General features: G+C 54.3%; 1 protein-coding gene across 6 annotated transcripts in view; it reads left to right on the plus strand.

Annotated features, from left to right (window-relative positions):
- Window positions 1–23,652, plus strand: part of ACOT7 (acyl-CoA thioesterase 7) — a 94,465-nt gene that overhangs the window by 29,505 nt on the left and 41,308 nt on the right. For all 6 annotated transcript variants that reach the window (XM_072975516.1, XM_072975517.1, XM_072975520.1 and 3 more), the window contains exons 3-6: window positions 4,465–4,621; window positions 9,035–9,126; window positions 13,631–13,745; window positions 20,120–20,206. In XM_072975516.1, the coding sequence (XP_072831617.1) occupies window positions 4,465–4,621; window positions 9,035–9,126; window positions 13,631–13,745; window positions 20,120–20,206 (451 nt within the window). The remainder of the gene's footprint in view (window positions 1–4,464; window positions 4,622–9,034; window positions 9,127–13,630; window positions 13,746–20,119; window positions 20,207–23,652) is intronic.

Raw genomic sequence — 23,652 nt, forward strand, 5'->3', positions numbered from 1 at the left:
GGGTGCTTCTTGGGGTTGATGCTAATCAGAACCCTCACGGCTGCTTCCTGAGTAGGGCTCCTACTTTAAGCCCCAAGGCAGGGAGTTATGGGCACATCTGAGGCCCTGGGAGCCAGAGATGCCCACAGCTCGGAGATCCTCATGCTGAGTGCAAAACATCTGTTATTCTGTGTTTGGAATTTCTGGGTCACACGAGTCTTTATGGAATGCCTGGGGTGGGCTAGGTCTCAGGAAACAGCAGCTAATAGTCAACTTGGAGCCGCTTGAGTCCCAGCCTGTGCTGTGTGCTCCCCAGCTGGGTGTATCAAGTCTCCAGCTTCCCTTGGGGTTTCCCTCCCCTCCCCTCTGCCTGGGGTGCCCACAACCCCCACACCTCCTGCCTGACACCTCATCGTTCAGGTGTCAGCCCCCTCATCTGAAGTTGACCCACACCCCACACTGCCCTCCTCAGAGCATCTACCACCCTGTGTACTTACTGATCATCTGATTCCCCCAGCCAGAACCCAGGCCAGGGGCAGGCACCAGGCGCAGTGCCTGGCTCCACAAATACCGCAAATGAAGAGATGCCTTTGTAGCCATAAAAAGGTTGGGGTCCGTCTAAGGCTCAGATGCATAAAGACGCGAGAAACAAGCAGCATTTCCATTTTAAAATATTAATGTATGGGAGTGTCACCTGTGTGCAGCCATATCCATGCCATAATTTAACCACCCACAAAAACAGCTGGTTTAATTCTGCTTTGGGTCTTGCAAGCAGAGCTTGGAGAATTCCGGAAGCCGCCCAGAGGCTGGCCCCTCTCTCTTGCCGGGCTTAGTTAGCACGTGCCTTTCCGGCTTTTGGCCAGTGGGTGGCACTGTAGCCACGCAGATTTACTTAGCTGCAATGGGTGACATGTCTGTGTGGGGCTGGGGGACAAGCCCCTACAAATCAGGGTGGGGAAGCCACATGCTACGCTTGCCTACTTGGCCCTAGAACCTCTCCGTCACCCTGATCTGCCTTGCTGAGACCTGACCCTGGGACATTTATAGGACCGGAAACCATAAGAGGACCCCCAAGTGTCTGAGAATTGCTGGGGAAGGGGTGGAGATGGAGGCCCCCTGGTATCCCTCCAGAGAGGCAGGTGCTGTGGCTTTGGGGTGGGTCAGGAAGTTTGCATGTTTGCCAGGTATTAGGTGAGCCCTTGCTCAGGTGGGAGAGCCACGTTGGTGCCACAGGTGGCAGCAGGTGGCTGGTGGGAAGAGCACAGACATGCCAGGGCTCAAACTGACAGTCACCTGTAAGCTGAGTATCTCCAACCCTTGCAGAAAGGTGCTGTGAGAGTCAGCTGGGAGGGCAAAGACAGGTGCTGGTACAGGCCCCACCTCCTGCTCCCCACTCCCCACCCAGCCCAGGGGCAGCCCCATGCTGCCTAGTGTCCTAGAAAGGCCGGTTTCCGGCAGAAAGTCATAAAAGTGCTGGCTGCTCTGTGGGGCAATGAAGACTCGCAGTTCCATGGCTCAAACAGAGGCTCTTTGGTGTCATTCAGTTCACATAGATGAAAAGGAAGCCAAGTTCAAAATATATGAAGAACTCATATAACTCAACAACAACAAAATAAACAACCCGATTAAAAAATGGGCAGAGGCCCCAAATAGACATTTTCCCCAGGAAGGCCTACAGATGGCCGACAGGCACATGATAAGATGCCAGCTCCTCTACCTGTTAGGGAGATGCAAGTGAAACCACAGCGGGATACCACCTCGCACCTGCCAGAGTGGCTGCTGCGGGAAAGACAGCAAATAATAGTGTAGGGAGGCTATGGAGAAAAGGGCCCCTCCTATGCTGCTGGTGGGAATGGAAATTGGTGCAGCCACCATGGAAAACAGCTGGGAGGTTCCTCAAAACATTAAAAGTAGAACTACCATATGGTCCAACGGCTCCACTCCTGAGTATTTATCCAAAGAAAACGAAAGCACTAATTCAGGGTGGTATCTGCACTCCCATGTTCATGGCAGCATTATTTACAATGAAACAACCTCAGTGTCTATTGATGGATGAATGGATAAACTGTGGTACACACACACACATACACACACACACACCCCCCAGAATATTACTCAGACATTCGTGACAGCATGGGTGGACCCTGAGGGTGTGGTGCTAACTGAAACAAGTCAGATGGAGAAAGACAAACACTTCATGCTTTCACTCATAGATGGAGTATAAAAAACAAACACACAAACAGCACAATCCAAAAATGGGCAAAAGACCTAAACGAGCAGTTCTCCTGTGAAGACGTACAAATGACCAATAGGCACGTGAAAAAATGCTTAATATCGCTAATTATCAGAGAAATGCAGATCAAACTACAGTGAGGTATCACTTCACACCAGTCATAATGGCCATCTTTCAAAAGTCCACGAATGATAAGTGCTGGAGAGGCTGTGGAGAAAAGGGGGCCCTCCTACACTGCTGGTGGGAATGTAGTTTGGTGCAGCCATAATGGAAAACAGTACGGAGATTCCTCAAAAAACTAAAAACAGACTTACCATGTGATCCAGCAATCCCACTCCTGGGCATATATCTGGAGGGAACTCTAATTTGAAAAGATATATGCACCCCAATGTTCATAGCAGCACTATTTACAATAGCCAAGACGTGGGAGCAACCTAAATGTCCATCAACAGATGACTGGATAAAGAAGTTGTGGTATATTTATACAATGGGATACTAAGCCAGAAAAAAGAATAAAACAATGTCATTTGCAGCAACATGCGTGGACCTGGAGATTGTCATTCTAAGTGAAGTAAGTCAGAAAGAAAGAAAAATACCATATGATATCACTCATATGTGGAATCTTTAAAAAAAAAAAGACACAAATGAACTTATTTACAAAACAGAAACAGATTCACAGACATAGTAAACATACTTATGGTTACCATGAGGGAAAGGGGGTGGGAAGGGATAAATTGGGAGTTCAAGATTTGCAGATACTAACTACTGTATATAAGATAAACAACAAGTTTATCCTGTATATCCTTGTAGTAACCTATAATGAAAAAGAACATGAAAACAAGTATGTATGTACACGTATGACTGAAACATGATGCTGTGCACCAGAAATTGACACATAGTAAGGTGACTATATTTCAATCAAAAAAAAAAAAAGAACAAACCAAAGACAAACACATAGATACAAAGAACAGAGTGGTTACCAGAGGGGAAGGGGAGGAGGAGGATGGGGGCAAAATGCATAAAGGGATTCACTGTTTGGTGACAGATGGAAACTAGGTTTTTAGTGGTGAGCATGCTGTAGACAGAACTAAAAATGTAACATTGTACATGTGAAACTTCCATGATGTTATAAATCAGTGTTACCTCAATACAAACTGAAAAAAAAAAAAGCTGGTTTTCAGTGCGGGGGCAGGGAGGCAGGGAGGCCCTGTTGAGAAGCGCTTTGGGAACACACTCCCGTCCACCCGGGAGACAGTCCCCAGCACCGAAAATGATTTAAGTGAAAGGATACTCATTGCAGGGTTATTTGTAATAAGAAACAGTCAGGGTTGTTGCAGATCTAACAACAGAAGAATGTTCTCTCTGACCATTGAACAATAGTTTTGCAGTGGAGCACCCTGAAACAATCGTAGACAGTGTCGAGAAAAAGAATGAGGATCCGCCCACAGTCACAGAGAGCGAGTCCCCAAGGGGGCCCGGCTGGACCCCACGTGTGTCTGTGCCGACTGGCTGCGTCCATCACATTACCAAGGGGTCCCAGTGGCCCCGGGACACGGGATGAGCGGCTGTCCTGGGGCCAACTACTCTGGTTTGGTTTGAATTTTGAATCATGAGAATGAGTTGCCTATTTGAAGGGTAAATCAAATTAAAATGAAAGAACTGTGGTTGCTAAGAGCTTGTCATAACCTGGTAGGTTATTTTTCCTCTTTAGTGAAAGGTTGTGAAAGTGTACATTTAGCTTTTGCACAACTACGTGAGACTGTATATGACAACTCTGTATGTCTGACTGACAACTGTAAATGACTAAAACTGCGAAGCAAGGAGCCAGGCAGACAAGTGAACCAGTAAAACCCCCATCCTTACGGGAAAAAGCCTGGAAAGAAAGATCCCAAAATAGGAACCGTGGTTATCTTTGGATGGAGGAGTGATTTTCCCTCCTCTGTCTATTTCTCTGTGCTTCCCAAATTTTCCATAATGAGTATGTATGCTTTTTTTCACTTTTCATTATGCAAGTAGTATCTTTCAGAAAAGAGAACAAGGTCGCTTGGAGCCCCACCACACAGACTCGCCTGTGTGGGCTGCTTTGTGGCATTGCCATCGGGCAGCCCTCTGTCTCCTGGTTTTGCATTTAGGGATGTGTGGTGGCCATAGCTTGTGTTACTTGAACAGTGGGAGAGAAGCAAGGGCCGCTTTGGGGGTGCATGTTCAGGGTGGGCCCCGTGGGCGGGCTGACCCATCTCCGGTCTCTGCAGGAGCGCTGCGTGGCCGCCCTGGCCCGGGTGGAGCGCACCGACTTCCTGTCGCCCATGTGCATCGGCGAGGTGGCGCACGTCAGCGCCGAGATCACCTACACCTCCAAGCACTCTGTGGAGGTCCAGGTCAACGTGATGTCCGAAAACATCCTCACAGGTAACTTCCCCTCGCAGCTCACATCCGCTGAGGGCTGACTGCTCCTGGGTGGTCCTGACGCTGCCTGTGGGTGACCTCCTTCAGTTCCCACCTCTGCCTGTGAGCGGGGACTTCTGGCTTCCCCGTTTTGCTGATGGGGAAATGGGGGCACAGGTGTGTTAGGTAACAAGCCCAAGATCACACACCCAGTGTGCAACCACTGCCCTCCCTGCCTTCCGGGGGCCCGGAGGCCAGCAGGTCTGGGCAGAGTGGTAGGAGCCGGCTGCGAGGGCACGTGCCACACTCTGGCCCCCCTGCTGTCCCCTGTCCCCCGCCTTGCCCTCCCCTGCCCAGTGGAGCTGCTGGCCCTTGGTGCACCTCTGCTCCCTGGGCCCCACAAACCAGGCCTAGGCTGGCGCTTACTGGACGAACCTTTGACTCTGGTTTGATCTGAATATTCTCTTCCTCCAAGTGGTAACCATGGAAACCCCTTTTCATCCTCCCACTGGGCGCTGCAGGGAAGTGTTGCTCTTGTTCACACTGGCTGCTTTTTATAACCGGGCTGCTGATGGGGGAGGCAGGCTCCTTGGTCCCCTCGCTGCCCAGCTCCTCGTCCCAGGCCACCCGTTGTCCCCGCCCAGAGGAGAGTCCATGCTGGTTCTAGAGGAGGAGCTGCCTGGGTCCTTGCTCCTCCTCCCGACGCCCCCGGCTGGGCGGTGGCTTCCACAGAAGGCTGTGCTCAGAGATCTTGAAGGGGCTCCGTCCGGGCTTCTCCCCACCACAGGCCAGAAGCACAGTTATTCATCTGGAATATCTGGCAACTGCGGCAGGCCCGGCCACGCACAGTGGATGACTTAGCTGAGCCACGGCCAGGTGCAGGGGGGCAGGCAGTGGGCTTGTGCCCCGTGTCCTGCGTCCGTGGCCCGCACCCTGTATCCGGCAGGCAGCTCTGGCATCAAAGGGGCATTGGATGCTGCTCTCAGGCTGGGGCACAGAAAGGGGTGCCCAGGGCCCTGACTTCCCACCTTGGCGCTGGCAGCCCGCCGGGGGAAGGCCCAGTGCAGGGTGGGCCCTGCCATCCCCCCTCCACCTGTGGTGTGCCCCACCTGGGTGCCCAGCGCTCCTGTCCTGGGCTGTGCTGCGGGGTGAGGCTCTCTGCTTCACTTGAGCTTCACGCTTAGCTGCTGAGAATGCCTGCAGCAGCCATGTTTTCTCATCATGATTTTTCCAGTGTCCGGGAGCCTGGGACCTCAAAAATGGGGCTGGGGTCTGCTTTGTAGATTCCTGGCGTCCAAGCCCGCTTTCTGGCGTGTCTGAGGCCACAGCCCGGGAGGAACCCCCATGGACAGCAGCATCGCACTATGTGCGAGAAGGGACAAGAGGCGGGGGGACGGGGGCCCCCTGGGCATCAGAGTGGAGCTCACTTCCTCTGTGTCGCAGGGGTCCCTGGGGCCCTGCTCCTCCCCCGGGAGATGGTTCTCAAGGGGACGTTTTCGGTTGTCTCGGTCGGGCTGAGCTGCTGCCGTCCTGGCGGAAGCTGTGGTGCTGCTGCCCGCCCTGCAGCGCTCAGGCGGGCCCCGCAGAGTGACGGGCCCAGGTGTGTGCAGTGCGGGGCTGAGGAGCCCCACCCTGGACCTCCAACTTCTCCCTTTCCCGCAGCTCCCGCTGGCTCATAACAGACGTGGCGTCCATAATTGATGAGTGAATGAATCAGGGAGATTTGGGCCTCTGCGCTGAAATCAGGTGCCAGCAGAGGGCTGGGTCTAGAAGGACATGCTCCAGCCCTGTTCTGCAGGGTCCCTTCCATGGCAGAGCAGGGGTGGGCAGGAGGCAGGTGAGAGGGCCTCGTGGGCGGGACCCCTGCTGTCAGGGTGCTTCCCTCGCCCCTCTGAGTGTCCACCCTGGCCCTGAAGGATGGGCATCAGAGCCTAAAATGCCCCGAGCAGCGAGGAGTACTGCCCCGCCGTTCCCTCTCCTGGGACAGCGGGGGCAGGCCTTGCACACGTGCGAGGACAGAGGCTCAGAGAAGGCAAGGGATGGTCCACACTGCCAGCCTTTTGAGATGGAGGAGGCCTGAGGTCGAGGGAGAAGACTGAGGCTTTACCACGAGATGGGAGCAGCAAGACTTGGAGCCCTGAGGGCTGGAGCTTTTCTGCCCATCTTGGTCACCTTGCCCTGGAGCCCCTGCTGGATGGCCGGGTGCCCCATCTTTCTTACTCATCTGGGTCTTCCTCTCGGGGTCCCAGCGTCATGTCTGCATCTCCCTTGTCCTCTCTGTCTTTCTGTGTTGGGATCTGTATGAGCTTCTCCTATTCTGGGACCCTGGGTCTTGAGGCCCTCCTGTCTTGATGTGTCTCTGCCCACCTGTCCACTAGGATGTGAGCCCCTAGAAGGCAGGGTGTGTGGCCTCCTGGTCTATTCAGTCTCCAGGAGCAGGCCTGGCCAGCAGGCCCTCGGTGAACACTGGCTGGGCCGGCAGGTGGACTGTGACAGGTGGGGAGTCTGGGCTGGGCAGACAAACAGGTGACCGGGTGGAGCCCTGGGCTGCTCCTGAGCTGTCTCCATGTCTCTTGACCCCAGGAAGCAGGGCCCCCGTTCTGTGCGTCCACCTCTACCAGGGCCGCGCCACCTTTGTGTTGCAGCCAGGCAAGCGCACGCCCAGGCGGAATGAATGAGCAAACCTTTTCAAAGGTTTGCTCATTCATTCCAGCAACTGTCAAAATATTACGCTAACTAGGATTGCCGCAAATCACTCCAGAAAATAGCTGGGAGCTCTTAAAATTTCAGAATAGATGTTTTTAGTCCTGCAGTGCCTTTTGATGGTTTTATTAAATGATAGAGAAAGTACAATTAATGTGTTTTGCCTCATTGGCTCCACGGTATTCATTTAGGTCTGGAGGAGGGCCACTCAGGGTTCCCATGGAAACCAGCCTGTCAGGCCGGCTCTAGCTGAGTCAAACAGGAAATCTTTATTCCCAAAAGCAGGTTGTCAGAGTCACTCTAAATCAAAGTGCAGTGAAAAGATTTTTCCGTATTATCTGCCTGTGGTCCTGATGGTGCCGTCGTGGCCGGGCCGGGCGGTGGACGTTCCGGCCTGAGGAGCTGCCTGGGCACCAAGGGCCTCGCCCTGTTTCTAAGGGACCGGCTGGGGCTTGGCTTGGTCCTTGAGGCTGCGTTTAGGGCAGGAAACGGAAGCCCAGGTACGCCTCGGGAAGGCAGGTCAGGAAGAACCGGTAGGAAATGAGTTCTGGGGGCACTTCAGGGAGAGCTGCTCCCTGCTGCTCCACTTTCTCTCTCTGTCCCCCAATTCTGCCACTCTCCTCTGCATTGGGGATCTTTCATGTTGAAGAGGCAGCTTTTAAAAGGCACTGTTGCAAATGCTTCCCTGAAATCACTGGGACCTGGGAGACCCAGGTCTGTACTCAAAATGGCACCGAGTCACTCCGTGAGCCTAGGCTCCTCCTGTGCAAATGAGGGGTGTGGACCGCGTGATCTCCGCACTCTTGCGGCCTGTGATTTTCAGCCCAGACAGGCTCCCCACCCTGGCAGCCCCACTCTGCCCTGAGGCTGGGCTCAGTGCCCCAAAGCAGGTTCTGTGTTCTGTCATTCTCCCAGAGCAGAAGTCAGCAATCCACAGCTCTTTCTCAGCCCTCCGCTCGGAAGCTTCTGGATGGGAGCCCTGAGCCACCAGCAGCAAGTGTGTCTTGTGTGGCGCCTCACACCTGGAAGAGGGGGCTCTCGGGAAGTGCCAGGAGGCAGGAGCAGCGCTGAGCTGCCGGCAGGGCTGTGCTCTGCCCCTTCCCTGGCTGCCTGGGTGGGCTCTGCCTCCAAACCCTCAGCTTCACCTCCATGAACTGCTCCCTGTCCAGCTGGAGCTCTTGGTGGCGTTTAGACAGGTGGATGGATCCGCCAGAAGACGCTCCCTTTCTGAGCATCAGGACATCAAGTTCCTCAGTAGAGCCTTCTCAAATTTGGGTGAAATTCGTTGCAGGGATCTCTTGGTGGAGACTGAGCCCAGCGTGGTTTTGTCCCACTCTTCCCTGGGAGGGGGCCGAGGCCTGCCTGCCCCTCCCCACAGTCTTCCCTTTCTCCCTCTGGAGATTCCTTGGAGGCCTGCCTGGAGTCGGTGCCCTCCAGATGGAGGCTTTCCATATTAGAAAGTGCTAGAAAGCCAACAGGCCCAGGACCCCCAGGCTTAAACCACATGACCTGAACCCTTTCCAGCAGCCTCTGGTGGGGGGACAGCATGCTGGGGTGGAGGCTCCCCACCCTGGGGGGCCCACTCCTCTCCCCACTCTGCTCACACTTGCACCTCGCGGCTGAGGAAGGCCTTGGAGGTGGGGGCCAGGGGTGGTGGTTCAGCTCCCCCTGCCCTGTGCCTGGTGTGCCCTGCTGGCGCTCAGGCCATCACTCACCGGTTCTTCTTCTCTGAAGGTACCAAAAAGCTGACCAATAAGGCCACCCTGTGGTACGTGCCCCTGTCGCTGAAGAATGTAGACAAGGTCCTGGAGGTGCCTCCGGTCGTGGTAAGGAGACCTTTCCCTCTTCTCGCGTACCGGGCTGGGGAGGGGGCGGGGGCGGGGGCCAGCAGTCGGTGGGGGGCATCCTAGGAGAGCAGCATCGCACTGGGTCACCAGCAGGAAGCGCTGGTTGGAGGGGGGGCATCCTTTCTAGAATCTCTCAGTGCAGGTGTAATTCATGCTGGGAATGTGAGCGCAGGCTGGCCTGGGCCCGTGGACACCCCTCCCAGAGGACTCTGGCCAAAGGAAAGGCGGGTGATGGGATTGTGCCGGGTGACCAGTCCTGGGAGAGCCAGGACCTCCAGGCTGCCTGCCCACCTTGGCCCCTGAGGACATTTGTTTCAGCCCCTTCTCTCTCCCCCTGCTGGCACCCCCTCCATCCTTGGTTTCTCTCATTCCGGTTTTGCTATGGACGGACACATCTCTGCGTGGGAAGATTTCATTGTGTTCACGCCCAGCAGCCCCGCTGTGGGCCGGCTCGGGGGTGGGGGCAGGCTTTTGGAGAGCGAACATTTGGCTGAGAGAGGGATTTAGTTCCTTCCCTGATAGCTCCTCCTCCTGTAACTGCCCGTCCCTGGATGTTCAAGGACACATGGGATTGGCTGTCCTTCGAGGCCTGCTGCCCTGCTCCCACCTTCGAGGGACAGCAGTTCTTGGAGGGACCCGTGCCACGGCTGCGGCAGTGTCTGCCCTGCGGGGAGCATCTTCCTACGGCCAGATGCACATAGAATACGTTGCTAAGAATAGTAAGACTGGGGAGCGGACAGTTAGGAGCTGGTACCCGCTCTTTTTGCTTACAAAGCACATGGAGTATCGCCTCCTGTCCTCCTCCTTAGCTCACAGGGACTCCCAGGGACAGGCCCTTCCCTCCTGTGGGAGGCTGGCTCCGTCTCCCACCTGTGCGCCTTCCTGTGGCCCTGGGCCACCTGGGGCAGTGGGGACTCCCTGCGACTGGCTTCCTGCCCTCTCCCTGTGCCAGCTCAGCGTCTGACCGGGCACCCTGCCTGTGCCCCTACGGAGACAGGAGTCAAGGCCCAGGCGGGGCTTTTCCCAGTGGGGTGGCTGGCTGCTGGGCCATTTAGTCTATAGACTTTTAACAAAATACCTTGGTGATGGGAGCTCTCTCCACGTTGAATGGGAAGGGTGCTTAGACCTTGCATCGGGTGGGTGGGCCATCATTTGGTGCCGTGGGAGCAGGGCGGTAGTGCCGACAGCCAGTGTCGGGGCCACCTGTCCCTCCACAGGTGAGGAGAGCAGCGGGCTCTCAGGGCCAGGGTGTGGGGCCTTATGGGTCCCACGTGTCCCACCTGTTTGAGTTCCCTGGGGCTGCCATGACAGTCTGGGGTGCTTAAAACAACAGAGTTTGTTCTGTCCCAGATCTAGAGGCCAGAAGTCTGAAGTCAAGTTGTCGGCAGGGCTGTGCTCCTTCTGGAGGCTCTGGGAGGGTCCTTCCTGCCTTGTCCAGCTCCTGGTGGCTGCAGGGATTCCTTGGCTTGTGGCTGCATCTCCAGCCTCCCCCTCTGTTTTCACCTGGCTTTCCTTTCATGTGTGTGCGCGCGCACGCGCTTGTGTGTGCCTGTGTGTGCATGCATGTGTGTCTTAACTCATTTCACCTGCACAGACCCTAGTTCTTAAAAAGGCCATGTCCCGGTTCCAAGTGGACGGGAATTTTAACAGGACACTGTTCACCCCAGAACACTGCCCTTTAGTCCAGCCCACCCACCACCTCTCTCTCTCCCCCCGACCCCCTCCATCTCTCCCTCCCTCTTTGTCTCTCTCTGTCTCTCCCCTGCCACCCCCCATCTCTCTGCTGGAGAGATGGAAGTTGCATCATTTTCAACAGCACTAACTCAGGGGTTTTAAGACCCAAGAAGCAGGAGTCTGGAGCATGGTGATTGTTCTCTTTAGAAATTACAAGTGTACTCACTCCCAGTTTCATCCTTCCCACTAAGCACTCGGTGTTAAATTAGCCACGTCACATGTAAATACTCAGACACAATTATTGAGCTGATTAACTTTTCAGATGCTACAAAATTTAGAACTCTCCAGCAGGCCATGTCTCCAGTTCCAGCACCACATGATACATCTTGAGTGGTTGATGCTGGAGGAAGATTCCTGGGCCAAACACATTAACTTGTGCTTCCTCCCGGCCCCCTGGGGCCCATGTGCTGAGAGCTGGTGGGAGAGGGGCAGGCAGCCACAGGCTCCATGGTCCCTGTTTCCCTGTCCCCACCTCCCCGCAGGGACGGGGCAGCTCTCCCCATCACCCCTCTGTCCCCTGCTCTCCCTCCTCCATCCCGGAGGGGCTCCCAGTAGCTTTCCCATTCCCTTCATGTAGCTGGGTTTGATAAGACATAAATATCAAATTTGCCCCCGTTAGAGGGAAGTGTTGGAGGCGTTCCACCCGGCGGAAGCAGAGCTCTGGATGGAAGCAGACACACGGCTCCCAGCTGCAGCCGTTGCTCACGTTTATTTGAGCTTCTCCCCACACATGCTAAGCCTTCAGCCGATTTGACCTATAGGTCTGCTGTCAGGCCCCGGGGGCATTCTTATTCATGTGCTCGACCGCCGGCATCCGGCCTGCCCTTCACAGATGGCTGTCATTTATTTAAGAACATGTATGTCTCTATGTGTGTGTCTTACATGTCTCTCACACGTGACACACGTGTTTATCACATGCATTGCTCGTACACACACGTAGGTATCACACACAGAACACACATCCCCCCACCCTGCTGCCACACAATCGAGTGTGCGTGGGTTGAGCATGTGTGTGCATCTCCCTGGAGGAAGCCCAGCTGCCCCCCCCCCCCAGTGTCACGCAGTGAGGACTTTGCCACTTTGCTCCACCTTTTCCCCCAAGGAACTGGGACCTCAGTGGCCCCATGGTGGAAAAAGAGACCCTGCGGTGGCTGGAGGGCAGCTGCAGCCTCCGAGAGGCAAGGTGGCCTTTGGAGAGTGGACACTGGTTTTGTTCAGTGTCTGAACATGAGCTTGCATTAAGAGGCTCACACAGACTGCTGCTGAGCTGTCTCTGCTTCAGATCAACGGGTTTTGATGAGGCCTCCGGGTGAGAGCTGGGTGCCAGCCCATCATTAGAATGCTCTAGTAATGCTGTCCACAGATTTAAAGCCAGCAGGAAGCGTTTGTGAGGAGGCTGCATTTTTCTTCCTCCTCGTGGCCCGTGTTGGGACCAGGGCCTCCATCAGTCCCCGTGTGACTGCAGAGGCCTCACAGGTGTGCTGGACTTGAGGGTTTATTAGACCGGGGAGGTTGGCCCCTTTTTAGAAAATGTCTTTAAAAGGTATTTTTTGAGGACACGTAGGTCATCCTTCAGTTTAACTAGAAAGGCCCAGCACAAGCTCTGCTCTCGGAGTCCTGGCTCTGCACAGCAAACATAAGGAAGTTTATTTATGGAGAAAGAGGCTTAGTTGTCCACTGCGACTTAAACACTCAGCACACTTTGTTTCTTTTGAGCAAACCACCCAGCTGCCTTTAGAGATGAGTTCTCAAGCCCCAGATAATGGTAATTAAGCCATGGAATGTATCCAGACCTATACAGTTTTGGAGCAGAGCCATGAATAGGACAAACAAGACATTTAAAACCAGCTTTTGCAAGAAGGTCTGAAATTGCAGGGGCAAGCGGAACATGCGGGGCCCTGGGCCCAGTGGCTTCTCTGTGGGCTCAGCCAGAGCTGCTGGGGGAGTGAGTGAAAGGGCAGAGGGCAGAGCTCATCCGAAGAGTGGCCAGCAGTGGTCAGCACGGAGGGCGAAGGCACCGGGGAAGTGGGCGGTCGGAGGCTCGTGGACCCTGCCCAGGGCCTCTCTGATGGCTCCCGGGGTGGGGTGTTCCCCCTCCCAGGTCCTTGTCCCCTCGGAAGTCCCCGTTTTGTGCCAAGTTTTCATGTTCTTTTTTAACTTCTTGGGTCAGAACCCCTGTAATCCATTAGGAGAGCTTTAGGGGGGCTGTCGTAGGTTTGGTGTACGTTCCTTACAAATGTGCAGCCTGTTTGACTGGCCGGGAGTCAGCAGAGCGAGGCTGCCCAGTGTTGGGGACACTCAGGGCCTGCTAGCTCCTCGCCCCATCTGCGGGAGACTGGGCCCCTCTGGGGCTCCCTGAGACTGCAGATCTGTGTCTGGGGAGGAACTGGGAAGGAACGGGGTAGCTGTAAAATGCTAAGTGGCTGAGATTGTTGGATGATATTATTTTAATAGCGAAGAACTGGCAGGATCCACCGCATGGATTGTGGTAGGTGGCACCGTGAGAGGAGGAAACTCTGTTACGTGTAAACTTTGAGTACAGCCTGGCAGAACTTTGATGTACGTGTGGGTGTAAAATGATTCTAGGGAGGATGTAAACCTAACACATGATCCAGCTTCTCTTGAGTCGGGAGGACTGCGTGGTATTTATCTGTATGAAATACAATTATCAGAGAAAGAAGAGCAGCCCCGTGCAGAGGGGCAGGGCCCGCAGGGGCCTGGCGCCTGACCTCTGCCTGTGCCCCCGCAGTACTCCCGGCAGGAGCAGGAGGAGGAGGGCCGCAAGCGCTACGAGGCCCAGAAGCTGGAGCGCATGGAGACCAAGTGGAGGAATGGGGACATCGTCCAGCCCGCCCTGAACCCAGGTAGGGCCGGGGCGGGGGCGGGGGCGGGGCCGGCTCTGTCGGCGGATGTGCGGCCGCTTCGCGAGTGTCCTCTCCTGGGGGCCGGTGTGCCCCGGGCGCCGCGCCCTGTGCCCTGCCCCGCACCGTGCAGCCCAGTCGCTCGGCCACCAGGAGGCCCGGGGCGTCTGCTCCGCGGAGTGCCGGCCGGAGACCCCGCGCGGGGAGGGACCCCGCACGCCCGGGCACGGAGAATTTGCTCTCTCTCGTCTGTCCCACGTTCGCCCGGAAGTGCGCACATGATGGGATTTCCAGCTCATAAAAAGACACAAACGGCTGCAGCTGTTCCCACAGCATCCCCCCCCCCCCGCCCGCCGCCCAGACGTGGCCTCGGTCGATAGACCCTGAGCCCCGGCTGCGGGTGCCTGGCTCCCTGGGGGCTGCTTCCTTCCAGCCTGCACCCTTGGGGCTGCAGGTCCAGGCTGGTAAGGCTTTAACAGGAGCCCTGGGCCCTGGATGTGGGTGTCGTCCACGTCTAAATAGGAAAGGGCGGTATTCCCCCCGGAGTCCCTAACAGAACTCCCCCGCGGCGGCTAGGCGGCCTCTGTTCCCGCCGGGCTTCCTGGTAACGTGCCTCGCCCTCCTCTGCACACAGTGGCCACATCTAATCGTGTGGAGAGCGAGCTGTGTGCCCTTTGCCTTTCCTGTGGGGTGTCCGTGTTCCATGCGGGTCACACAGCGACAGCTCGGCGGCCCTGCACGCTGGTGCCACCCTCCTGGCTTCCTGGCTGCAGCCCACATTTGGCATTGGCGTGGGGGACTGGTGAAGGCCCTGCAGGTGTGCAGATTAGGGCAGGACTTTCTGTCCTGGGTCTATTGTTCGGCCGGTGTACTAGATTTCTCAGGCAGCATCTGTCCGTGTGTGTAGGAGTCTGCAGCTCTTGTGGTCATGACTTCCCCCTCAACACCTTCCCCCTCCCCTCCGTTCCCCCTTCATGGCCCACAGTGAAGGCCAGTGAGCTGCTAGGTTGGTGTCTTCACTGTTCTTGTCATGTCTGCTTTTCAACAGACACCAAAACAAACAACGAGAAAACTACTTGTGAGTATAAATGGAATATTGCTGCTTTAATGAGATCTGAGGTAGTGGCATCTTTTAAGAATGAAAGATATGGGTAACCCACAGGGCAGGCTGGGGGTCTTGTGATGACCAAGTTTATCCAACCCCTGGGGCACATCCCGCTCCCCTTGGTGGGATGGGGGGCAGATAGCGACCTCAGGCCAAGGCTCTGCTCTTGGAAGGGCAGGCGAGCAGGCAGGTCAGGCAGAGGCATGGAGGCCTGCAGGGGGGTGCAGGGGAGTGGAGACAGCTCGAGAAAGGCATGGACTTGGGGCTGGAGGCGTTCCCTGGAGAGAGAGGCTGAATTGGGGTGACAGAGGACCCCACAAGAGGACAGGTCCGTGCCCCAATCCCTGGACCCTGTGACTGTGACCTTATTCACAGAAAGGGCCTTTGCAGATGTAATGAAGTTAAGGATCTCATCCTGCGTGACCCAGGTGGGCCCCAAATCCAATGACCAGTATCCTTGTAAAAGACAGAAGGGGAGAGATGGTGTCAGCCTGGAAGTGGCAAGGAGGGCTGGGAAGAGGCTCCGGCCAGCATCAGGGGTTGGACCCACCCGCCCCTCCTTGCGGGGTGGCTGGCGAGGGCTTGGGGTGGAAGCTGGGGCCCAAAGCTGAGTCTCAGACTTTGAGAACTGTGAGGCTAATCCCAGTTTATTCCTTTGACTGACTGTCTGAAAAACTGAAATTACCCAGGGTTTTCGATCAGTTTAAATTCCTTCACTCATGGGATTATTTTGTTTGCCATTCTCTATTTGCTTGTAAATCTGATACAGATATTTTTCAGAATCTGTTATTCTCCAACGATGCTAATGAAAGGTAGCATTCTGAATCTCAAGATTTCTTGATAGATTTTTACAAGCTTTTATTTTCTACTTTTCCAATCCTAATAGAAGTGCATCTTTCTCAGATGGTTAGATTAGGGACTGACTTTTAGCCACTTCTTAAGGAAGTCGTATATCCATTCTGTGGTCCTTTTGGACACTGGGGTGTGTGCTTGTCACTGTGGCCTCCTAACAGTCGTGCCCTTTCCTGTGGGAAGACCCTCCCCCCCGCCCTGGGGTGAGGCTGCCTTGGCCCAAACTTGCCACCCCCACCCACGAGTCCCCCTGGACCTGCCTCTCTCCATTACTTTTAAAACCAGAACCAGATTTCAGCCTCTGCAGCTGTTGCCTAGCAACCCCACGAGGGGCTGACCTCATCTTTCAGGTGTCTTTTCAGAGAGTCTGGCAGCTCTTTAAAGCCCAGTTTTTCTTATTGTTGTCTCCATCTGACAAGACAAAATACAGTTACCTTGAACTCTTCAATCCATGGCCAGTAGTTGTCCAGCCTTAACTGCATAGGGACTATTTGGCATAGGGCTGAACCATCTGTTTTGGGGGCTATCAGGTTTATGACAAAATCAGCCCAGCCTCATTCCTGGCCTTTGGGTTTGAAACAGCGTTCACCTTGAAGTCTGGTCCCTACTGCCAGGACAACCAGAGTCTTGGCAATTCAGAGCCACCCCTAGTTCCTGGGCTGGGCCTGGGCTCTGCCTCCCAGAGGTCAGCCAGCGCCCGGCCACCTCCACAGGCCGATCAGCTCCGAGCTGTCCACAGGGTGCTGCCTGTCCAAGGGCTCACCCTGGGTAGGACAGCCTTCTCCCCAGGCTCTGGCCAGCAGATCCTGTTCTGGGGAGGGAGCAGGAGGAGGAATGTATGTTCTGGAGGCCACTGCTGGGCTAGCACCTGGGCTCTGGTCCAAGGGGACTTAGCCCTTCTGTGCTGCAGTTTCCTCGGCTGGAAACACAGGAGAGTTCTGTACCTGTCTAGGACAGTGTTGAGTGTCTCGTCTGTTGCTGCCCTGGGGACCTAACTCAACATCTCTACATCATTTTGAAGCTGCAGGTTCAAAGATTAGGCACTCTTAACAGTCAAGGTCACGGTAACTGCTTAAACCCTAAAATCCTGGTGCCTGACTCAGTAGAGGTTTATTTCCTGTAAAGTCCTAATGGGGGATCTCCTCCAGAAGGCGGGGGCTCAGGGATTCAGGCTCTTTGGTCTTGTCGTACTGCATCTTTCGTAGGTAGCTCTTGGGGTCACCCTGGGAGGGAAGGGCCGGGAGGCTCACCCATCAGCATGAGACGCTTCTCCTCACGCCCCTGTGGCCGGAAAGCAGCCTCGCCTTGGAGGCTGGGAAGTGTGGTCCAGTCGTGCGTGGAGGAGGGTCGGGAGACTGGCTGCCCGGTCCTGCCTTCCGGTCACACCTCACCCTCAATGACAATGACCTGAGAACCTATCCAGTCCCCGTGTGTGATCATGGATCACGGGTAACCCCCGGATCTCTGAGCCTTGACCTTGCACTTCAAAGCTCCCTTTCACATTTCCCGTTGGTTCCTCTAAGAAACAGGACATGGAGAACAGGGAGAGGCCCTTGAGGATGACCAAGGACAGGAGGTGCCTGGTCAGGGACAGTGAACCCAACAGATGGTCTACCCCATAGAGGCCTGTGAGCTGCAGTTCTCGGCCAGGGGTGTTGGGTTTGCGGCTGTATTTTTTTCCATCAGAATTTTGGTGTTTTCACTTGTTCAGAGCTCGTCAGTGCAAATTCTAAGAACACTAAATCGTCAGTCGTGGCTTAATTGAAATTTTAAACGTAACTGCCCGACAGTGGCGGCCTCTCTCTGGCTGGGTTGTTACAGTTATTTCAGGCGGCTTGTCATTTGAATAAGTAGCTGTTTGACGTGACAAAGATTTTGCTGTGCTGTTTCCATTGTTAGAAATTAAAAAAAAATTCTTTTATCATTGTCCACACGCGAGCCTCTTAGCTGGTCAGAGCAGTTCCTGAGAGTGGGCCAAATTTGAGGCTTTTCATTTCCATTCATGCTGTAAAATGGTTACTTTGATGTCTTTTATGAGCAGAACACAAAGCAGAGAAAGCAACGTGGCTCTCGGGGCCTTTTTGTTCTCGGCCCGTAGGCTTTGCGGAGAGAGGTCTGAGGGGGCAGTCCTTTGAGATGAGGGGGGTCGTGGGCTGGGCAGCACTGCCCTGGGTTTCTGTGATGGTTGTGACGGCAGAGGGCCACCGCTGGAGTCCTCTGTGGCTCTGCGGGCTATGCCCCTCCACCCAGTCTCCCCAGGGAACCGCTGAGGCTGCAGTGGGCGTGGCCCTTGGTGCACCCTGACCTGCAGGGACTGTTACCTGCACCTCCCTGGGTTCCGGGGGTGTCTTTTCCACTTGGAGTGAAATTAGGAACCACACAGGGCAGAGTCCTGGAGGCCTGCTTGGGGCCCCCTTCTCATCCTGTGCAGCGTGTCTGGCGACATTCCCCTGAGGCCCATTGTGGTCTCAATGATTCAGGCCGTTGTGGACGCCCCTAGACCCAGGAGGCAGCTGGGAGAGGGAGCATCTCCTCCCTCAGTCACCTGCGCTGACTGCAGTCCCAGGGGACACCAGGAGACCCTGGAGCTCCTCTCCCGGAGCCTTTGGTGTCACCTGAGTGCCCCCACCCAGAGTCATCTGTGTCATCTGTTGATTGGTTTTGGGTAGCGCCCTTGTGCGCCAGCTCCAGGGGGCCCATACCAGGCCTGCTAGGCCCACATCTGGATGGCAGAGTCCCCAGAATGTGGCCTCTCGGGGGGGAATTCTCCATTCTGCTGCTGCCCACCAGCCTCTGACGCCATGAGGGGCTGCTGGCACGAGGGTGCTTGTGTCACAGCCCGAGGCAGAAGCGGGGACTTCCCAGGGCAGCCGGTGCCTGCCCCTGCCGGTCACACACAGGGAGTCTGGGAAGCAGGTGGAGGGAGCAAGCCAGTCGCCAGAATCCCCGGAGATGGGAACTGACTGTGGGTAAAAATGGGAGCGCCCCCCTCTCCCCCGAGTGGGAGCCACTTCTTCAGTCCCGACACAGCCAAGGGCCCTTACAGCTGGGAGCATCTCAAGATGCCCGAAGAGTGGTTCTCCGCTCCCCCTCCTTCCTGCGGGGCCTCTCAGAGCAAATGGCCCTTCACATACGAGCTCGAAAGTTGAGTCTGCATCTCCCTGAGCGGTGAGGCTCGAGAACAAACAGATGTCTGGAGTGTGGAAGTAAATCCTTAAGGCCCCAGCTCTCCTGAACTCCAGTTTTCCAGCATTTTGACCCCGCCAGGCAACCACCCCATCTGAGAACTCATGTGGAAGAGCGCCAACAACATCTTGGAGGCAACGGCTGATGCCCAGGAGACCCAGGCCCCGCCTGGGTGGGGAGCCCCCACACGCCGCCAGCTCTTGGCTGCTGAGCAATGTCACTTCTTGCAGATTTTCTGTCTACAGACAGACATAGGAAGGACTTTTCTTCACCTGCAGTGTGTCCTGGTCATTCAGGGGCCCCCCGGGCTGGCCGGCTCTGCAGCTTAATCTTGCTGGGGCAGGAGGGGTCACCCTTTCTGAGCACCAGTTGTCCGGGCAGGAAGCACAGGGGCGTCATCCCTGCCCGGAAGGCTTTGCACAACAGTGGGGTCCGCTTAGGAGACCCTACGCTGGTATTACTCGCACCTGTTAGAGGAGTCAGTGTCGAGGGATCGCATCAGCTTTCTGGAGACAGGGCTTAATTTCATCTTTTTTTAAATAAGTGCAGCCTCATACAGATATTTCAGCAGACGAGTGGGTGAGGGATGTCCCCAGGGACCTGGCACTCTGGGAAGATGAATGGGGCACACGAGAGGGCTGGCCTGGAGGGAGGGAAAAGCCAGCAGGCCTTTCGGTGCTGTGTCTCCTGGGCCGAGACAGGACTGAGGGCTGGCAGGAGTCCCAGGATGGGGCCCGGGGTAGGGCCTGGGTGCCACATCTGCGATGTCTCTGCCAGGTTCTGGGTCTCCACCTACCATTGTGTGTAATGAAGTAGAAATATAAGCTTTTGAGTGATTGCATAATAAATTGCTAAAATATTGTCAGCACCTGTTTACAAAATTGGGAATGAAAGTCAGATGGGTGAGTGTATCCTATGATCCCGGGGAGTTACACGCAAGCCTGGGGGCTTATGGCCAGGAGGTGTGCAGTGGCTGCTTGTGGGGCAGGGCCTCGCTGGGGACACGGGTGTCCCCAGGGAGAAATGTCATGACCTACTAACAGAGTGACTGATTAATCCTCGAAAGCCTTCCCCCTCGTAGACTGGAGCATTTTCAGACCACTGTTTTCCTTAGAGAAATCCCATCCGAGGTGATGGCAGTCGGATGCCTTTGGTGACCACGCAGAACATCATCGGGACAGCACTGTCGGACCCTGCAGTCCCGAGGCCTAATCTCTCTCCTTTGCAATTCCAGAGCCGAACACGGTCAGCTACAGCCAGTCCAGCCTGATCCACCTGGTGGGGCCTTCCGACTGCACCCTGCACGGCTTTGTGCACGGAGGTAAGAATAAGTGACTCGCTTTCCTCATCCCGTTCGCTGGTTCCTTGTGAATCCCCCAGGAAGCCGGGCTGCCATCTGACCCAGTTGAGGCTCTTGTGTTTAATGAAATAGAAATTTAAACTTTTAAGAGGCTGCATAATAAATTAGCAAAACCCTGTCGGCGCCTGTTTTTAAAATTGGAAATGAAAGTCAGATGGATGACTGTCCTCACGGAGGGTCACACACGACCCTGGGAGCCCGTGGCCACGAGGTGTTTAGTGGCTGCCCGTGGGTCAGGGCAGAGCCTTTTGGGGACAGTGAAGTCACCAGGGAGTAACAGTGTGACCCACTACAAAAGTGGCTAATTAAACATGTTTTCGCCCCTGGTGTTTGCATGTAGTCCTTCCTTCCTTGCACCTCAGACAGCACAGGCCTTTGAGTTCCCAGCTTGGGAACCACGGCTGGGACACAAGAGGACTTAGCTCCAGGTTCATAGAGGGACACTTTCTACTTTAATGGTGTGTAGTTACTTTTCTGTGATTTAGGGAGAGTATAGGTAGCACATCAAACTCATAATTTAATGGATATTATCATCTCAGATGAGGTTAAAGTTAACTTTAAAAAACAAGTCGATTTAAAGGAAAACATAAGGAGGAAGGTCGTTAAGTGGTATAGGTGATGGCAGAATTGTGATGGTGGTGTGTGGGTGGTGGGAGTTTGGGCACCACTCCTCTGGGTGTACTGAGCAGTTCATCATTCCCCAGGCATGACAGACACTTGCACAATGCTGTTCATTTGCATTCTTCATTTATTTCCAGTTGCCTGGAATGCCAAGCTCTCATTTCTTCTCCATTCAGTAAACTCCTATTCATCCTTCAAAACCCAGCTCAATTGGTACCACTCTGTGCGAGATTACATTCATACTTCTACTGGGGGGATGCTTCAGGAGCAGGACTCAATCTTATTCTTTGTGTGGGCTCCGGGGTTTCACACAGTCAGTGAGGTGCTTTGCAGAAGTCTGTCCTGTGAACAAGAGGAGCAGGTCAGGCTCAGATTGCGAAGCTTGGGATAATGGGCCCTGGGCTTGTCAGAATCAGAGAATGGGCCTCGATTTGAGATATACTTTCGAAGTTTGTTTCTTTTTTTAGCTAATCCTCTTTAGTGTATTTCTTTTCTCAATTTCATGATTGCTTCCCTCTTTCGACTAAATGCTGGCCCTTAGATCTGATTAACTTAGTCCCACCTGGAGGAAGCTTTCTTTATAATAGACAGCACTTTCCAGGCCCCTTAATGCTGTGACAGTCAGAGCATCTTTCTACTCTGAGAGCAGCCTTGGCCTTACACGCTGGCTTGTTCTTCACCAGCCCTTGGCTCCCTCGGGGAAGTGGAGGGCAGCTCCTTCTTGGGGGCCTACCCATCCAAAGGCTGGGTTTCTGTAACTGCTGAGAAGTGTCTTTGAGCCTCACCGAGCTTCATTCTACCTGAAATTTGCAGAACTCTGTGCTAGAATTTTTGCTTGCTTAGTCTAAATGTTGAAAGTTCACTAACTGTGATATTTTCATCATTGCTGTCTTCTTGGTAAAATGTCCACACTTCCAAGTTCGGTCTTGTTTCCTCACATGCTAAAGGGCGTCAGTGAAACACAGGGAGTGGGAGAATTATTGGAACCCCTGAAAACCTACAGCGTGTCGTGTTCGTTTACGGAGCCTGCGTGGCTGCATTCGAAACAGGCATGTTTTTTAATGCGTGTTAAAGAAGTGTTCACGATGGCTTTACGATATTTAGTGCCTGTTTTCATCAGGGCTTTGTGCCCATGATTTAAAAAATCATGCCTAATAATTTTACCAAACCTAATCATCTCTCGTAGTGCTAGTAACTCGCCAGGCGCGAAGGAACAAAACGAACACCGTGCTGAAGACACTGAGAACTGTGGTTTTATCATATTTTCCTGTAGAGAGAATATGTCGGCAAGAGTGGTGGCTAAGTCATTTACACGAAGGTCTTCTCTGAACTGTAATTCAGCAGGTGCTGGTCTAGGGAGAAAGTGGTGACCTGAGGTGGATGCTAGTTTGGCTTTTACTCAGTAATTCTACACCGTGTGTGTGTCTTTGGAAAACTGTTCCCCCATCTTATTTTCTGTGATTTTCTCACCTTGGGTAATCTTCATCTTGAGGACTAGCTCCTATCTGCCACTTAAAACACCCCCCCCCCCACAGATCTTGGCAATGCTGAGCTGGTGACAGGTGCACTGGGATGGGCTGGAAATCACAGGTGGAATCCAGGACTCCCTCTCCCGGCCGCATGGACAGAGCCTGTGGTAATTCACTGAGGGAATAGAAAAGATGCAGGCAGTGAAGCAGAGGGACCAGAGGACGCCGTTTGATGCGTAGGCAGAGGAGCCGGCCGCCTCTCTGGGGTTCTGAGTTCAAGGGCCGCCGTGCAGGAGCGCTGGCCTGGCTTTTGGCTTCGCCTTCCCTGAGCCTGAGTGCATCCGTGTGCAGCCGTCTCTTTCTCCCCCGGGCAGCCCTGGGATCTCAGCCCAAAAAGGATCAAGTCCCACCTGCTCACCCCTCCCCCACCTCTCCCGTTGTGGGTGGCGCAGCTGAAAGGGGTGAACCCTTCCGGTTATCTGTGGGGGTGTTGAGGCTCTTTTTACAGTCTCGTCTGGACCCCCATCCTTGATAAAAACACTTGGTCAGAGTGGGAATTGACTGCACTTGTCGAATACGATAAAAGCCCTGAAGTCAGCATCTCCCTCCAAGGGGAGCTGAGAGCATCTTCCCCTGGGGGCAGGGGTGAGGCAAGGGCGCCCACGTCTGCCTGCTAACTAACACTGGTCTGGAGATTTTAGCCACTGCAGTAAAACAGGAGGGAAAAAATAAAGACACAGGAAGGAGGGAGGACATAGCTCAGTGGTAGAGCGTGTGCTTAGCATGCTATGAGGTCCTGGGTTCCATCCCCAGTGCCTCCACTAAAATAAATAAATTTACCCAGTTACCTCCCCCCGCTAAATAAATAAATAAAAATTTGAAACACTGAAAAGTAAAATAAAGGCACAGAAATTGGCAGAAAAGAAGTAAAGCTACCTGTCTTTGCAGATAGCTCAGTGAACCCCAGAGATTCCATGATAAAAATAACTCAGATAATTAAAAATTCAGTAAGGTAGCAGCATATAAAATGAATAATAATTTTACAAAAGCTTGCCTGAAATAGAAAAGTTGCTTTTCATTGTTTGTGTTTGCAGGTATGTTTGTTTCCTAATGCGTGTTTTGAGTCGAATTTTAACTCGATCACGAAACATGACTTTTGTGGTTCGGTAAAAAGGTGGGGTTGGCTCTGTGTCTGTGCCTTTGATTCATCTTCATCAAGGTCTTGCTGCCTTCTTCCTTGTTAGCCCCTGAGATGCTCTTTGCTCTGATTCCTTTCCTCTGGGGCTCTCCTTGCCTGGCCCTCTGCTTTTTCCGTGT

This window comes from Vicugna pacos, chromosome 13 (genome assembly GCF_048564905.1).
Source record: "Vicugna pacos chromosome 13, VicPac4, whole genome shotgun sequence".
Lineage (NCBI taxonomy): Eukaryota > Metazoa > Chordata > Mammalia > Artiodactyla > Camelidae > Vicugna > Vicugna pacos.